This window comes from Toxotes jaculatrix, chromosome 23 (genome assembly GCF_017976425.1).
Source record: "Toxotes jaculatrix isolate fToxJac2 chromosome 23, fToxJac2.pri, whole genome shotgun sequence".
Classification (NCBI taxonomy): Eukaryota; Metazoa; Chordata; class Actinopteri; family Toxotidae; genus Toxotes; species Toxotes jaculatrix.
This window is the reverse complement of record NC_054416.1, coordinates 7,400,019-7,418,700: the sequence shown is the minus strand read 5'-3', so window position 1 is coordinate 7,418,700 and position 18,682 is coordinate 7,400,019. Positions and strand designations below refer to the sequence as shown.

At 40.3% G+C, this 18,682-nt stretch overlaps 1 protein-coding gene across 1 annotated transcript in view; it reads left to right on the top strand.

The window, feature by feature from the left end:
* LOC121176942 (phospholipid-transporting ATPase ABCA1-like) overlaps nucleotides 1-11,041 on the top strand; it is a 128,031-nt gene extending 116,990 nt beyond the window's left edge. The window contains exons 49-50 of the mRNA XM_041031085.1: nucleotides 4,351-4,594; nucleotides 9,674-11,041. Of these exons, the coding sequence (XP_040887019.1) occupies nucleotides 4,351-4,594; nucleotides 9,674-9,802 (373 nt within the window). The 3' untranslated portion in view covers nucleotides 9,803-11,041. The remainder of the gene's footprint in view (nucleotides 1-4,350; nucleotides 4,595-9,673) is intronic.
* The last annotated feature ends 7,641 nt before the right edge of the window (nucleotides 11,042-18,682 follow it).

Here is an 18,682-nt window from a genome sequence, read left to right as displayed (position 1 = left end):
TTCATATCTCCCCGCTTCACAGAGTACCTGCAGTAAGTACACACCACAGCCTCCAGTCTTATTTTCTCCTTGCTTAAAGCACGTCATGATATAAAAGTGGGGGGTAAAGTGCCTTTAATGCATTAAGGTAATGCACTGTGGGCGCAGGAGAGTTTTACAAGACTGGGTTCTAAAAGTTTGGATCAGTCTGCTGAAGTTGACGTTGAGAAGTCCAATAAACTCCTTCCCACTCACTCTGCGTCAGCTCTGCAGGTGTGCCATTAACTAAATAGTTTACGGCTTTTAAGTGCGTGTCACCGACGGAGATGGATGACAAAATAATTCTCTTTACAGTTTACAACGCATCAGCAATGTAGGAGTAATTAAGACGGCTAGAACACTGACAGACACAGATGGTATACTGTATATGTACTGTACATATCTGAGGTCTGTCCGCGCAAACTATACAACATATTTACCCTTGATAGTTGACAGGAATCTTAATTTATGTGAGAATGTGGTTCTAGTTTTTGTATCAATGCTATTTTTCTGCTTATAAACAAGCAGGAATCTGCATCTACATCAGGTCCTTCAAGGTCTGCAGAAATTACCATATAACTAGATATTTCATTAGTGTATGTTTGAAAAGCCTGTAGTAATAACTTTTACAGGACCGATGATGGCCTTCATGTTAGATTATTTTTGATGCACAATATCATGTGCAAACACCTTGTAAATACACATAACACACACAGAGGCAGACAAACACTACTAATCACTAAAAACTATCACATAGGCATATTAAATAGCATTCAGCTATTTCCAAGGATAAGAATGAGCTCTCACTCTTAACTTTTGTTCCCACTCTTTTCCTCTGTTTGTACTGTCACTTCTAAACTCCATCATTACTTGAAGGCTGAGTTCTTGACTGATTTAAAGCCAACTTTCCTCTCCAACCATTGTTTGGCTCTCACTTTGGAAGAACACAACCAACATTAACTGGTTTTCAGGTCTTAGTTTTAGATATGTATTTACTACAATCCATCCATCCATCCATCCCTCTGTCCTCACGTTGCCTGTGGAGCTTCTGCCTAGAACTCTGTTAGCTCCCCCTTGAGGAACTAAGGATGTTTTTTTTGGATGACTTCCTGCCTGATCAAAGCCTCAGACTACCCAAGCCACGCTGTGACCTCTTGCCCCCCCCCCCCCCCACCCCGCGGACAAATACAAGGTTTGGCAGTGGTGAGGGTGACCTTTCTAGACTCCCTCAGATGAAGGAAGGCAGCAGAATTATTTTCTGCCTGTCATGCCCTTATCTGTGTCTGGCTGTTGTTTGTTTTAAATTACATGGAAGAACGACTTTCCAGCGGACCAGGGTGGAGGAGAGGATTGAGGCAGAATAATGAAAATGAAGAAGACAGAGCTGCAGCGGAGACATTACAGTGGCTCTGCCATGCTGGGCTGAGCTGCTGTATCATATCTCTAATGTAAAATATTATGAAAGGATTAGTTTTGACAATGTGGTGCAGTCTTGACTTTAAACATAATCCATTTGTTGTTTTCTCTACGGTTGTATTCAAACTCAAATTGCAAAGATCTTGCTTTTATATTTTAAATCACCAGTCACCAGTTAAAAGCTAATTAATTGTTTCAAGCATGCAGGGCTATTGTTAGGACCATGCAGTGTAGTGCAGGCTCTGTTTAAAGATCCAAGCCTACCTTTCCCTACACAGGCAGAGTTTATTTGAGGAGAGCCAAGACAGACAGTGTATCAAAGATGAAAGAACTTGTTTTGTTGTGAATACAGAGGCAGAGCAAAAATGATGAATATGAAAGAAAGATATTTTTCCCAAAGTGCTGCCTGAAGCCCCTGTGTGACTGCACCAAGAAAGGAAATAAAAGTAAAGTAGGGAGGGAGAGCGAATGAGGGGAAGCTAATTGATAAGCCCTTTTACTGTCACTGACAAGCAGCATTTCATTATCCACATACGGCCCAAACCCTTTCGCCAAACCCTTTTGCCACAGTGCTTCCTGGCCTTATTGGATTTTTGCAAAAATGTTTTTGCATCTTGGCTGAGCTTGGCTGTCCTCGGACAAAGCACATTTCTTGTGCCCGAAGCTATAATAAACACAAGGGGATTATGGTCATAGTCTTTATTGGATGATGAATTAAGCTTGATGTGAGGGGACGGCTGTGATGTTGTGGTGGTAGTGGTGTCTGATTACAGACCGTGTAGTCTGTTGCATCTTATAAAATCATCCAAAATTATGCAGCTTTGCACAATGGGATAAGTGTTCTGGCTATACTTAATATAAAATGTGTTCTTTGCTTGAGAAAGATGGTGCTGTGCGAGCATCATCTTCCATGAGCCATGGTGATAACATTTGACATAATGTGGGAGAAGCCATGCATTATTGTGAATACTATTTTTATTAGTTTATAGCCCAGTTAATCACAAATTTGTCCCATTTGTCAAAACTTGTTGCCATGGAAGGATGCTTGTTTCTACATTGCTCCTAATTGTTGTAAAGCCATTAGTATATAATTTTTATAAATTAGTTTTATAAATAAATTCGTCCGCAGTTTTACCTTCACCACTATTTTTGTATTTACATTAAATGGCCTAAGATTTACAAATCTCCAAAGTATTCAAGGATATAGAGCAGAGTTTTGTAGGAACAAAATGTGTTTGACAATCAGGCAATGTTGAGGCAGAGCAGGGCTCAGGTCAGTGTGAAGTAAAATTGTGAACGGTTGAGGGGCTGTCCACCAGGCAGTTGTTGAGTGAAGAGCTAACATACCAACTGCTACTTGCTGTGATGTGTACTACATAATAAGTCGTAGAGTTTCATGGGGGATGCTTTTGATCACCCGTGGTGTACAGCCCCTGAGAAGATCACAGTGCAGGCACAGTTCTCAGATCCTCCCCATAAGCTGGAGGGCAGGTTGTGGAAGGATAGCATGCTACCACTCTGTTGCATCATAGAACGGGAAATTATCCAGACATTCCTGTGTATCAGTTTGAGATGCTTTTGTTTTCCCATAACATTGTAACCAATTTAAATGTGTGCATATTTATACACAGCTATTTGTGGTTTGAGTATTTTGTTTACTGAGGTATAGGACCGCAAAGCTGACACCACATCCTTGCAAGATTTTCTCATTTCCTCACCTCAGTGTCTTGGCAGGATGAGTTGCAGATCTTTTGGCAGGAGACAGAGATCATGGGTTATGGTTATAATAATGTAACAGGTGACTGGTTCAGATGCCAGCTCCTGTAGATGTGCAATAGTCCATGTATTTCTGACATCCGAACGTAATGTAAGAAAATTCTAGCGAGGCTCAGACTTGTCAGTCAGTGTGCCTTGGAATTTTCCAATCCTAAGTAACATTTAAAAGACACTTATACCTTCTCAATGGAAATATTAAATAATCATTACCATATACAATTTATGCATCGTTACACTGTTCTTACACTGTGGCTCTTCATCTTCAAGCAGTCAAATTTTAACCAGAGGGACTCTGCTACCCATGGGGTCTATTCATTGTGCTTCTCATCACCAGCAGAGAGCTTCACTTTCCCTCTCACTCCCTTTGGGATCGTGTAGGCCTGCAGTTTATTCACCATATCTCTAATTGCCAGTAAGGGAGCCTGTGACTCTTGTTGCATGTAGCGCTGTACTAGCCCACAATGGACATTTCCATGAGTAAATCCAACATTAGGGAATTAATTAGGTAGAAAACAATGGGTCATAAGAGTGCTAACGACAGAATAACAAGGCACAGAGTCTTATTTGGTGCTCACCAGACGTGGCATGCAACTGGGAAGATGCAGAATGCTAATTAGCTTTTGAGCTTAGCTACAGCCCATTTTCAACTGTGACAACACTGTATGTGTAGGATATTGTTCATATTGCAAAATTTCACCAGTACAGCATGTTGACATATTTTCCAAACTATAGTTGTTCAATACAGGCAAGCGTTCATATGTACTCTGGATTTTACATTTGGCGCAGAAGCTTGTGTTGTTGCCTGCTTTTATTTGAACTCGCCATCGGAAAGATGGAAAAGTTCATCCATCTGCTGGAAACTTTGTTGCACTTTTGAAGTCAAGCTGTTTTTGCTCTCAGCTGCTTATGACTCACCTGTTCCTCCAGCTCACCACATCCAGGAAACTTGAAATGGCTCAGGAAATATGAAGCCAATTAAATTTTGTAATCTCTTTTGCTTCCTTGCTCCTTTCTGTCTTCCAGTACACAACACTATTATCCATCACACCATGCGGTGACCACAGGAGAAATGTTCATTATTTATATGACCAGCCATGAGCAATTTAATACTGAATGCTTATCTGGGGACTCTCGTTCTAGATTTGGTGATGGCTACACAGTGATTGTGAGGGTTGGTGGCTCCCCTCCTGCCTTGAAGCCAGTCGAGGACTTTGTCCAGCAGACCTTCCCAGGCAGTGTCCTAAAGGAGAAGCACCACAACACGCTGCAGTACCAGCTGCCGTACACACAGGGAGCTTTGTCCACCATCTTCAGCCAATTCACCAGCCATCAGCAGAGGCTGGGTGTGGAGGACTACTCTGTGTCCCAGACCACTCTGGATCAGGTAAGACCCCAAAAATTGGATAGGTGTTTGTTTTGTTTTATTTTAAAATTGATAAGTATCACTGTTTTACCTGTAGATTGAGAAACCTAATGGCCTCATTTGTGACGGCTTTCTGTCAGGCCAGCTGTTGAGGGTTCTCTGGGAAATAATTTCTTTAAGTTTTAGAAATCCTGACATGTTCTTAACACACCAGGTTACTGTACAACTACAGTATTGCACACCATAGCTGATTATTAGATATAAATTTGGTGATTTGTCCCAGATCTGCGTTTTCTCTGAATCAAATGAACCCATGATATTTCTAGAGGTGATATACCATCCTTTCATTGTTACTGCTATAGAAAGGCAACAGTACTCATTTATTTTATTTATTTATTCCTGTCCCCTTGATCTTTATCTCTACCGTCAGAAATGGCAGCACTATATTTGCAAAACATATTCATGAGGCTTTTCCCTCACAGTGTGTGCGCTTTTGGGATTTGTGTACATGCTTTGCCGCAGTCGTGATTGTGCTTTGGGAAAAATGTTTCTAATGAGCAATCACACACATTATGTGTCAAATGTTTCACACGTTATGTGCTCTGCTGTGCCACAGGTAGGTGGTAATATGAATTGTGATCATTTTCAAAGATTTGTTCAAGGTGTGGATGCAGTGATGAGGCATTTCTCTACATCCATCTGAATCTGTGTGGGAAAGTTGTAGTAGTAGTTTTTGTTCTATTTTGACAGAAAAAAAGTGGAGCTGGGTTGTTCAGTCAGTTCTGTGATTATGCTTGAAAGCAAAACAAGAGTTTTATGTGGAACAGGAGCACGGGAAGCACAGTTTGGCTCCAGATTTCTGCTCTGACATGTGCAGAATTAAGCCAGACTGTAACGTATCAGGGGCCATGTTCTATTGTCCTACTGTAATTCTGTGGAGCGACAGCTCAGTTTAAATGATCATTAGGTCATTAATCAATGCATTCAGCATTTTAAGTGCTCTCAGCTAATGCAAGTCTGCTCACTCCAGGATAAGATTTAAAGATCTATCACTGCCTGGACATTGTCTTCCCCTATTTAGGCTGTCAGGCTGACCAATGAGGACTACACTGAGTTTTGTGTTGCCAAGATAGTTCAGCCGACAGATCCAAGTATTGATCAAGACTGAGATTTTTTTTTATATATATACGAAGCTCCCTGCAGACAGAGCCCTTATTTTATTCCAGCCCAAGTGCGCTAGCCTGCCCTGATTGGTGAGATAAACCGAGCCCAGCATGTTGTGGACTGGCTTCACCTGTGTTTTCGAAATGGCCCCAGGGACCTGATGCAATCAGGCACTCAGAGGCGTGAGTGTGAGTGTGTCTGGTCTTGCAAGCCTGCCATTAGCTCAGCAGCAGATGACCAGGTGGGAGGTGAGGATGACCTCCGCAGGGTCCACAAAGGTCACCGCTCCACTCCACGATGGGAGGAAAAAGAACCTATTCTTGGATTTAAAAAATCGAGACAGGGATGTGAGTGAGTGAGTGACTGAGTGAATGGTTGGGTTCATTTGTTCTGTGGTACTGTTAAATCAAATTATGTGATATAAAGAATACTACAGGGATGTTCAGCATGTCATTATCAATGTAATCCCTTGTGGATAACCCCTAATTTGAGATAAAACCATTTTTGCAGCATCATTTAAGTAAAATATGCCCTTTGGGGGAGATGTGCAATTCACTATGACAGGAGAGGAATTTATGTAAAGCTAAATGCTTCAACTTAGCCTGGTTTACAGTCAGATTTGGTTTGGTTTCTCCTAAAGGATTGTTTGTGCTTCACTCATCATTGGCGTACAACCACACTATTACCTTGAACCTTGCCTGATTTCTGTTTTCTTTTTTGACAACTTGCCCCTCATTCTGCACTGGTCAATATTTACCAGATCAGAGGTAGTAAATAAATCATACTTGGACCAGGAGGTCACAGTATTAAAACACAGAGGGGAGGACTGGAGAACCTGTGGAGACCGAGACAGTCACCTTTCAGCTGGTGATTTATAGAGAAGAGCCCTGACCTATAGTATAACACCCGACTTGCACTACAATTAATATTGATCCACACAGCCTGGAGCTCAGCCGTTAACGCTGATGGCCAAGACAATGCAGAGCAGATGGAGCATTTGAAAGGAAAATGTGACTTTCTAAACTGTTTCTTAGAAGCAGCTAGTGTGGTAGGAATGTGAAGTATTTGCTGCTTTGTGAGCGAACAATGATCCACATTGCCCCCGCTGCACCATCACTTATACTGCCCTGCAGTCTTATGTTTAACTCAAATGTGACTTTAATCTGTTTTGTCAATTTTTTTGGTTTCAGTATAGACAGTATGATTGAAAAAATGTAAAGTAATCTGACATCTGAAGGACTACCCCTGTCCCTCTCAGCACTCACTTAATTTATCATAAACTGTTTCTCTCTATTACCATATTAAGATACTTAAGGCATTTCATTTTTGGCTAATGAACAGCTGTCTTTGATTAACCTTCCCTTCTGTTGTATAAGTAATATATAGTACGCTCTGTTTCCTCCTAATGTTAGTAAAATCAGTTACAGCCCTGTAATATATAAATACAAATACATTGATTGATAAGTTTGCAGCCTTAGGTAGAAGGAGTTGAGTTATACAGCTTTACATGCACGTGTAGTTCAACTCTTTGAGTGATAACAGAGAAAGTTTGAAGTGAATAGCTTTTGTGGTATTTCTGTTTTGGGTAAAATTGCAACGCAGAACCGTCTGAGAAAATAGGAAACATTGGCCTTCATGCAGTTATCCACTGCTGTCCGAAGAATCAGGGTCACATCAGTATTAGAGTTGGCCTTTCACACATGTGGCCATTTAGTGTCCAGTCCAACTGATTTGGACATGTTGTTCTCACATACATCATCCAGGTAATGTCTAAATAAGTTTGCAGTGCATATGTGAAAGCATTATTTGACTAATGTTTATCAGGTGGACAGACACGACTCCAATTGAAATGGCTAAATTCTGCTCTGGCTATGAATACATATTAACTTAACATGGAGATAATATGTCACTGTTGCACTGCTACCAAAAATTAATTAGTGCAGCTTTAAACTGTGTCTAATAATACTTAACTCACGTCTAATAACTCATGCCTAATGAGGTTCAGTGGCATGAACTCATGCCTATTAATGGAAACTTTACAATGAGTATTAAGAATGGCTTTTGTAAAGTGTTACACAATGTAATGTAATTTTCCTTTTTAAATCTATTTTTAAATGGCAAACATTCAGTTATCCTGTCTACTTTAAGACCAATAGGCTACAAAAGCAATAACTTCCACCTTACAAAGTCAGAGTACCACAACAGAGACATGTGAATGGCATGTATGCATGTCATTTCACACTGTTCAAGGACTCCTCTGATATATAGGAGTAGATAATTGGGTGATTGGGCGTACTTCGCCTTCTCTGTTCTGCCTCAACAGGCATCAAATAAACATCCAAGCGCACCCTCTGTAATGTAATTAATGCCTGCATCCATCTGTTATTAAGAAAATGTCACTCAGTAGCACTGGTGCATGACATTCAGGTCATGAATGGATGGTTGGCTAAACACAGAAAGTACATTATGAGGAAAATCACACCACAAAGCAGGGGATGAATTTACCATGGTCGTCTCAGTCAAAAATGCTGTCAAATGCACCACTGAAGCTCTTTCAGAAAGTTAAACACAAACACTGCTTTTGAATTCTTTTTCAAAACTATACAGTCTTGGCCATGAATATGAAATACAGTGCATGCCTCAGCACATCAAGCCAATATCTGCCAGTGGCAGGGTCAGAGGCCGAGAGAGACGGGCAGAGGGTGTGTTTGTCGCTACTGTCATTCTAACCCTCTTACTCATTCTCCCCCGATAAGATGCCTTGACAACTGTGACCTTGACACACACTGCTGATGGTCTGACATCACACAAACAGAGGCATGCTTTAGCCTCAGGTGTTCTGCAGGTGTAGTCTCCCTCCTCAAGTACAATGCAGTCTGCTGTTTTGCTTTTTCCACACCTAAGTTACCCAAGTCCAGCTCCGCGAGCTTTCACTTAACAGTTTCTTCCTCAAAAAAGCTTTACATAATTATATAAGTGCCCAATTTCAACAAAATGATAGCTGAACATCCTCCAACTGCGTCAGCTGCTCTATGGCCAACAGAAACAGTATGGTTGTGTTAACTTGTGTTATAAGGCTACAGATTATATTCACTGGTTAATTAAAAACAGAGGCTTCAGAGACAGAATAGATCTTTATTACCGTGTTTTTATTATCTGAGCTTCTCAGAAACAAAACCCTGAAAAGATGCTAATTTTTTTTTTTTAGTTCTGTTCATTTTTACTGTCCCATGGATCTATCCTCTGCCCCATTTCAGTTTTGGGTGAGTTTGTAGCTATGAAGAAGGGTTTAATTCCAAATGGAGTTAAAGTAGTTCCTCATGGAAATGGTCTGGCTGCTTTTTTTATTTTTTATTTTTTTGCCTTTGAGATTTTAAATGCAATCTAGTAAAGTCACATATCTTTTTATATTCACACAGCCACTGAAAATCTTTTAATGAAAAAGCAATGCTCTTATCATTTTATATGATCCTCTTTGTTGCCTTTTTTTCCTGCAGAGTAAAAATCTCTGTGTAGCTTTGCCACAACAGACAGCGAATGCTAAGAGAACAAAAAGCCTAGACCATGGCGGTGTTTACAGCACAATGAAATACACACAGCTTTTTATGAATGCCGTAGGATTGATTTCTTCTGACATTAAATGGGCATCACAGAGAGAAGAATGATTGTTTTATTCTCTTTCTCAGCTGGTCAAAGATGTCAAACTGACATTCACTGTGTGAGGCTAGTCGCTTACTTGATGCTTCATAGCCCTTGTCTGGCAACTCATTCACATGCACCCCGTTGTCTGTACCGCTATTTTTGTTTGTTTTAGAGGCAGAGTGTGGGGGAGAGCAGAAATGAGATGGGCAGAGAAATGTCCGCAGGCCCTTCAGTACTGTGTGTGAGTTTATCTTGCTTTTACCTGTTAGTACTCTCTCCTCATTCACATTCCAGGTCTTTGTGAATTTTGCGAAGCACCAGCATGGAGAGGAGGATTCTCGGGCCTACAGCAACCCAGTGGACACCTCAGACGAGCTGCCATTGCAGTCTGTGAAGACCTCCCATGAAGCTGAGAAGGTGTAACAGCCATAGCAAAAGCATAACACTTCTACACTTACACTGGGCTAGCAATATATCTTTACCACAACTGAATGTGATTTGCACTGTAAAAAATTATGGGTTCATGAGCGATGCCCTGTATTTGGCTCTAATTTCCACAATATGAAAGGAGGCCTTTCAGAATTATCTTTGACTTAACTTTTGACCCAGTGCACCATTACCTCAATCAACAGTGACAATCAAGTGTTTGTGGTGTCTGCACATTTGTCTAAAAATGTGTCTTTCTAAAACTAACTAATTCTCTACAGCTGGAGCACTGATTATAAAGTCTCCACCCAGTGCGGACACCATTAAATGATTAGATCTGGAGTCCAAATGAGTGTAGAACCATGTGGTTGCTATAATGCAATATTTGCCAGACGTTCAGCAGACTTGGGCAGCGTGCCAGTTCAGTTTTGTTTGGAGTATACTGCTGATCTTAACATACCTCAAGAGAGTGTAAGGGCCAGATGATTCCCTGAAAGCATCACGCATTGCACAGATACCTCAGCACTGACCTTCAAATTGAATTATGTTTTAGATTTTTACCAGTTGTTTACATTTGCTGTGGATTCTAATGATAAATGTTGAACTGTACATCTGTATAAAAGAGAAAACCCCTCCATGATGTGTTTTGACACCAAAGGTTGACGTGGACTCATGAACTGATAGTTACGGTTAGTTTCACTCACCATTTCAAAAAATCTGAATCAATAATATTCACATTTAAAGACATAGAATATCAAAGAATATCAACAAGCGACAAAGGAAGAATCTTTTATCCACACAAATTCCAACAGACATTTAACCATCATCAGTTTCAGCCACACTCTGTGATTTGCTGACAGGCAGATCAGTGATTGCCACTAAGCAGAAATGATGAATAACAGCTCTGTCAGATGTGTTGGCTTTGAATATCTGAATGAGCCTCCAATCAGCTGTAGACGGTATTTAATGAAAGACGCTGAGGTTACGGCAGTGTGGCAACACAGAGTCCATCAGAGTCAACAAGCTGTCAAACGTTTGGTCTTCAACAAAGGCAGCACATCCCATGTGTTCACCAACCACAGCTCACAGGCAAGTGCTATTCAGAGCCTTTCTCATGCTGCATTAGCTGCAGTGCTTATGAATGTAAGTGGAATAACTAATGAATGTATGAGCATATTTATACTTTAATTTTTTTTAATGCATTGCCTTGTGAAATCTCTCTATTTTACTCACCAATTTCTCTTTGCACAATCAAATTAAACTTTATCACTTATATTTATTTTTGTTATTGACACTGGTGTGTTGATCTGTCACAGCTAGAAAAGCAGTGCCAGTATCACAGACTAAAGCACTCGCTCTCATGTGCACACCTCTGCTGATAAAGTGAATACGTTTTGTCACAATGTTCCTTCTAAACACCCAGTGGTAATGTTGAAATTCCCACTGACAATCAGTAACGACCCTGCATAGCTGCAATATTAAGATGTGTTAGCTATGTTATGTTATGCAAGTAGATAGACCATTTTATTACTATGGAGCATTTGCTTGAGTCCTGCCTCTCTTCGTTACTATTACTGCTCAAGTCAAGCTTCTGCTTTGCATATATACTGTTTACAGTGATAACAGTAGCAGAGTTACCAATCAAAATTAATGGTGATTTAAATTAAATAAAAGTGTCTGCTATATGAGTATGTAATGTAATGTAATGATGGCTACAACTGATGCCCTGCTATATTGAGGCTAAAGCTGCATGTCCCTGGGATAAAAAGAAACAACAAATATTTTACGTGCATAAGAGTTATTTATTGCTCAGTTCTTACTGTACTGTACAACACTCTAGAGATAGAAGTATCTTAATGATTTTAAACCCAAAAGCTCTCTTCTAATGTAGTTTACAATACTCTGCACTAAACTTGAGAATTTAAATTTTGCCCCTTACAGGTGCTCTGGTTTATTTTCAGAGCGTGACATCATTTGTATGCTGTGCTCAGTCCTCACATTACTATCATCCCCACTGCAAAGAATAATGGATCCTATTTGTACTGAATATTGCTTCATGCCAAGACAAATGATTAAACATTTGCACAGACTCTAATGTGACTCTGACTTTACTGTTTGTACATTGCTGTATTTGTCCACTGAAGGTCTCTTTAGTTCTTGTACATGCTGTTTTATTGTCTTGTCCTTCCTTTCACTCCTCCACGTCTTTCTCTTTGAGTGTAGCTTTCATTTTTGCAGGCTCACATTTGTTGAGTCTATCATACGTCCATCCTATAACTCAGACCATGGGATGCCAGAATTCAGACTGCACGAGCACAGTGGGTAAGGTATTTTATTTCACATTTAGTCGAGTCGTTCCTCCTGTAAGGGAACGACACATTTCGTCTGCCAGAGTTTGGATTAATTTTCTTGTTAAACCATCAAAAACTTTTAGTATGCGGGGCTTTCTATTTATTTATTTTACCTTTTTTTCCAGTAAATTCAAAGCCAGTTTGCCCAAGGTTGAACTGTTTTCCCAATTTCACTTCAATATCACAAACTATGTAGCTTCTTTTCTTTTCTTTTCTTTTTTTTTTTTTTTTTTTTGGTGGAGACGATTCACTAATAATTATTCATTACGATGTCTTATTTATATGTAATTCTAAAAACATTTTTTTCATTTTCCAGGTTTTTCCACCCATGGATTAGACAGTCAAACCCAGATGGATTTATTTACGTCTGCTCTACTTTTCACTTTAAATTATAGAGATGAGTATGGATTTTTTTTGTTTTCTCTCTTTGGTGCAAATGTATTAAAAGGATAGCTACAGTCCTCTGTGAGTTTCTTCTGTATGTCACCTGTCTAAAGTATTTACTGTGTTTTCTTAAACACACTTCCATACTGGAATATGTTTCCATTCATATTTCCCACATACAGTAAAATAAATAAATAAATAAAATATGCCAGGCAAACTTTTTCTTTAACTTGGGTATCCTGAGTTAATGTTTGGTCTTTCTTCAAGTATCACACTTCTTCTCTTTCTTTACTCATTAGAACGCTGAGCTCTGGGGCACGACGCCAGAGGCAATCAACCAGGTGGAAACTTCGCGGAGGCGATAAAACTCGAGTCTTAAGGTAAGATTACTTGTCACATTCCACCATTATTCCCTCGCACATTTCGTCCCAGTGTAATGCGTAGGAAGTTTATGAGCACAGGTTATATTACAGGTCAGGAGAGTTGGGTGGGCAGGACTGAGCAGGCAGGCTGTTAATTCATTTGAACCACCGATTCTCTCCCTGCAGTGTTTCTTCAGTATATATATATATATATATATATATATTCAAACATGGGGAACAAGACCTGGTTTTCCCCATGTAGACCAAGCTATTTTAGGCCTTTCATTAAATGTTTATTTAGTTGTTTCCCCTCTACTATGGCCACAGGGTTTTAAAGAAAATGTCCACTTTCTGTGCAGTAGTAAGCTCCGGCATGGACTGATAGAGTGAAAGCTACAGGCAGGAACACAAGGTAACAACACATAAAAGACTTTTTCCATTTCAAGGGCTTGAATGTTGCACCCATTTTTGAGTGAGATTTGTCATTGTGCCCCTGACAGTGTATCCTCTTTTTGCCATCAAATTATTCAGTTTTGGTTTAGTCCAGCTTTTGTAAAATCAGGGTCTTTAATGATGACACGTTCACAAACAACCACGTCTTAGTCTGGTAAGACTGCTTTATAGATCATACTGTACACATAATACTCTTTTTTCCCATGACTTGACATTTTGCCAATCTCGTTGTCAAGTACAAGAATACAGTAAAAGGCATTGCCTTTGTCAGGATGGGAAGATTACAGGAGTTAGAGGAGATTCAATGATGTGCTCGACAGACGAGCTTTACAGAGCGCTCCTGCCATCTTTCAGACTGTAATCACCCTCTGTACTCTGAGTTTGCTGTTCCTGCTTCGGGGTACCTGTTATAGGCTGCCGAGAATAGGTAGTAATTGGAACAATGTCTCTGTTCATCTCACTGCAGTCAAACTGCTCTCGACACGTCAGAGGAACTTGGACTTTTCGTGTGTTGAGAGTGATTTTTAAAATAATCTTTTAATTTTAATGACTGTGCCTCTATGTTGCGTTTCTTATTTTCCTTTGTCACGGTTTTGCTGCAGCTATTTACCCTGGGATTTGTAGTAAACAGATTCAACTGAACTGAGCTAACATTCATTCATTAGAAAGAGGTGTTTCATTATTTTTCATAATTGTTGAACTTTTCAAACATATTAGAACTGCAGGCTTTAAAGAACACCTTGGCTCTCATCCTGGCAGTCCTTGAACTGATTTTGTGTTAAGTCATTTTTTATTTTTTTTTTAAATGTGCCAGCAGTGGGCCTGATGCTGTTCCAGGCTGAGGTGCTACACAGACATGTGGATTTGCATATTAACCCTGCTGATGCTGTTCTAGCTGACATTTCACATACTGTAGCTCTCAAATGTGGTGAAACTGTCTCAGATTTATAAAGTTGAAGTCTTAATCCAGTATCAAGACGGAAAATCTCTGCAGGCTACAATACTAAAACCAAATTTTTATATTTTTAGTAAATTAAAATATAAAATGCATACGCAGTTCACATGGCCTGTGGCAAAAACAATGTGCTGCCTAAAGCTGCTGCGTACATAAAAGGAAGAAGCTGACATTTGGGGATTGCTACCACACTTGCCCCAAATCTGAGTGTTTGAAAAATTGGCCTTTTAAAGTCTTTGTTGTGATCGGAAAGCTATTTTAAAGCCTAATTATGGTTCTGAGTTGCTTTATTTTCTAACTTTGAACTCACTTAAAGTATTTGTTTGATGACTAGTTGTTTATGTATGAAATTATGTGTTTATTTTTTTAATCCTCATAAAAGTACTTCCAGACTTCTTTCTGCAGGAGAGAGGCCTGTGCAAACAGTGGAATTATTAAATGCTAATTTTGGTCAAGACTGCAAAGTAAAGTTCCCGTGAAATGTCTTTAGACTGTTGTTTCCTTAGGTGATTCATTAATAAACAAACAACAAGTATGTAGCTGTAAATATTTGCTAATTATGACTTGTGGCTCAGGAGTGGTGCTCCAGCCGTCACTCAAAACTAAAGTATTTAATGCACTATTTTTGTCCATTTTGTTTATTTCCAAGAATCTAACATTGCTCTGATTTTATTTTTAGAAAAGCATGTTTAGTGTGTGCAATTCAATTTTCAGCAGAAACTTGATGACTAATGGTTCTCCTTATTACCTAAAAACAAACTGTCGGTCATGTACGTAGCGCATGTATTGCATGTAGCATATCTAAAGGTCAACATGAACAAGTCAAATAAGTGTGCAGGCGGTATATTTTCTGCGTATTGAATGTCAGCAGCTCCTTCCAAACAAAAGAAAGATGAAAACTAAGTGTTGCATTGACTTTGAACAATGTGCGTTTTATCTTTCTGGCTGAACTAGTTACTGTGCATTTCTCACAGAGCCGACCCCAGTGTGTGACCCCGTCTACAGCTGGTGTAAAATATCGCTGTTGTCTTGTGGAAAAGCTTCTCCTCTCCTCTTCCACTTAATTGCCTTCACTGACATTTTTATGCATGTATGTCACGCTAAACTCTTCATCTTGTCTGCTGGTTTGATTTAGGGGACGAAAATACCATCTTCTCTTTCTTCTTCCTGTCCTCTTTGCTAGCCCAAGAAATGACATAACCGCTACTAAATTATTTTTCCCAGATCCTCTTTTATGGCAGCCATTACATTTCTGAGTGTTTGTCACTGATATTTCTGGTTTGATTCAGGCTATTTTGAGCAAGTTCTGAGTTTTATTTTGTGTACTATAAATGGGCGAGTGACCCCAGTGGAAGCTGGTGTGAAGGTACCAGGGGGTTGTGATGACACATCCTATGTCAGGGTTCAGTTTAAACCTGTCTCTAAGCTTTAACAAGGCAGGGCTGCATCAATAGTTGCTATGATAACCAAGTATCGTCACACTTTTAGTCCAGGGCTACTTAGCTTACACCAGATGCCTTCTGCCTCTCTGGGGTCTCATGCTGAGGGATGATGAGGGTTCAAACTTGCTGCGTGGGGCCGATTCCGTTTTGATTGGTGTTCATTTAGGATCTCCTGCAGCGATGAATGCCACAGCACCGCTGAGGAGTCAGAGACATTTCTCAGCGCCTTCCAGCGATTCTTTTCCTGTCCAGCTGCTGTCTCCAAAGTGTGCTGCTCGTATTTGTTGAAGGTGGTGTTTGGGCGTCGCTGTCCTGGCATTGTCAGGCATGAACTCTCTGGTGCTGTGACTGATTATGGCCATTTTAATAATCTGGCTTTCTTTAAGTCACCTTTGCAATCAGTGGAGAATTACCTTCCTTCCCAATTCATTACAGCATGTCTGTTTTTGGATTTGTTTAGTCTGTGTGTGTGTAGGTGTGTGTGTATGAGAGGGTGGGCGGATGGATGGGTGGGGGTTAAGGGTGGTTGATTACTACACTACCACAATTATACCTTGAAGACAAACCTGATCAGCAGTTGAATCAGACCAAGTACTTCACTAATTCTCCTTGGATATGTTTTTTGCAACCACTAAAACACAGTAAATATGATTCACTAATGGTTTCCTAGTCTTTACCCTCCATTTTCTTTCACTCATGTATTCATCAAGAAGCGAAGTAGTAAGCATAAGTGAATTTCAAGGTTACCAAAGTTTCAGAGGCACAAAACATGATAGAAATGTACTTTTGTTTGCCTCAGCTATGTTTTTTTTTTTTTTTTTTGGAACACAAGAGGGAATTCGAGGCCTGTACTAGTACTTTTTATGTGTGGAAAACACTTAGGTACAAGCCTGAACGCATTCTGTGTCAACAGCTGAGCATCCTAAAATGCTTTGCACAGATTCAGAAGACTTAGAGCTTTCCAGCAACGCATAATTTGTCAAGTTGTTTTAAGAGTGGTTCCAGTAGAGATCCAAACATACCTAAAGTAGAGCAAACAAGGCCAAAGATGCCATTTAAAAGATTAAACCAGTTGATAGGTTAGCACAGTCACAATTTTATAATATGTTTGGGACTAAATAAACCTTAATTATCCCTGCCTACTATTATGTTTATGCACAACTAAAGTGCTACAGGAAATACATTTTTATCAACATAATGACTCCTTGTTCCATGTCAAAGTCCTGTGATCAACTATCCATCTTGGCCTTGTCATCAGTGCACTACATGGACTGGGGAAAAAAAAAACAGGCTGCCACTTGACATAATCCAGGCAGCAGTTACATTTTCTCCTAAACAGGTTTGGCTGGAACAATTTAGTAGTGATCAGTGAAATATAGTTTTTAGGAATCAGAATTACAGTTAAGAGAGAGCAGGTTTTTTTTTTTTTCTGTGTGCTTAAATTCACAAGGCCAAAAGTGAATCAGGGCTCAGCGGCAAAACTCACATGGGCTCATAATTAATTCATTTGCTGCACAGAGTTTGTGTACCCTGTCATCCAGGAGGTTAGAGGGTTTGGCATTTGGGAGAGTCAAAACAAATCTGATTCTAGTCCCTGCAACATCAAGAGTTCCTGTTGTATGTTTATTTGCTGTGCTCTGCAATAAATTGCTGTTACTGACGTCGAACGCATAAAGAAATTTCAGACTCAGTAAATTTGTATAGAAATGATAAAAGTTACCTAAATAAAAACCATCAGGCAGGTTTGTGGATTTTGTGAACATGCAAACATGTGCTTGGACGAGTCTTCTGACAGCCACATCTGTCCCTGTTTTACCTCCCAGAATCCTCCTCTATCATCTTGTTGGGTGTGTTTTATAGTGTTGTCCTGTCCATTGAAGAGTGCCTTGAAGTCTCAACAGTGGTCACGACTTTGTATGTAATCTTGTCTGGAAAGTGATGCACTCGCTTGAAAGGGCACCAGTGATCTCGTTGACAATAGAGGCGAAATAACGAGCCGGCTCTCACTGCCTGTTGCCACTTCAAAACCTCACTGTCTAATGGGTTGGTGAAGAGGCTCAGTTTGCCAACAAGGTTGCTAGAGGAGGGGAAGGGGAGTGAAAGAGAGGGAAAAGAAAACTGAAGGAGAGTTCACAACCCAGACACTCTCAAGCCCGGCTGTTTCTCCTCTCTCTCTCTCTTTCTAAAGCCTCCCAGCGCTTTCCAATCTGTTTTGTAGCCAGGCATGCTACTCCACTCCCAGTGTTTATCTGACATCATGAAGGGTGTCGGCTTCCCCCTATTCCCTGACAGCCCAAACCCTTCAGAGTGCACACACAAGCCAGCTCGGCAGATGACAAAGCGCTGCTGAGCCTGTCGGCAGAACCACGCAGCTCCCACCATGCTTTGCCCTCAGCACGTCACCTACCTGGTCTGGCACAGACTCAGCCTCGGAGACCACCTCATTATTCATTTTGACAGGGTTTTATGACCCAGCAGCTATGCCCAGACTTGTTCTGGGAGCATGAGCAGATGCTTGAATCTGTAGCTTTGGTACTGTTATCAAACTGCAACTGACAATGGAAGCGTAAACTTCTATAGTACATAAACTGGAAGACAAATAGTTTAGCTGGGGTCGTGATCTGTGTTTATTTGAATCGAATCTTCGGTGGTGTGTTGACTCAGTGGCAAATCCAGAATTTGAAAACCCATATGCGGGGTTGAACCCCACAAAGTTTGATCTTTCATTTGAGTTGTTGTGCAGTGCAGGGTTATGGGTTTAAAAAGCCAGTAAAGAACCCATTAATGCACCACACACATCTCCCTGCAGGTGCATACTGATCAGCAAAGCTTGATTGAGCACAGGATGATTCACACAGGCTTTTATTTTGATGGAGCGATTCAGGGCCACCCTTGAAGAGCCACCTTGCCACCCCTTTGGTCTCGAGTCT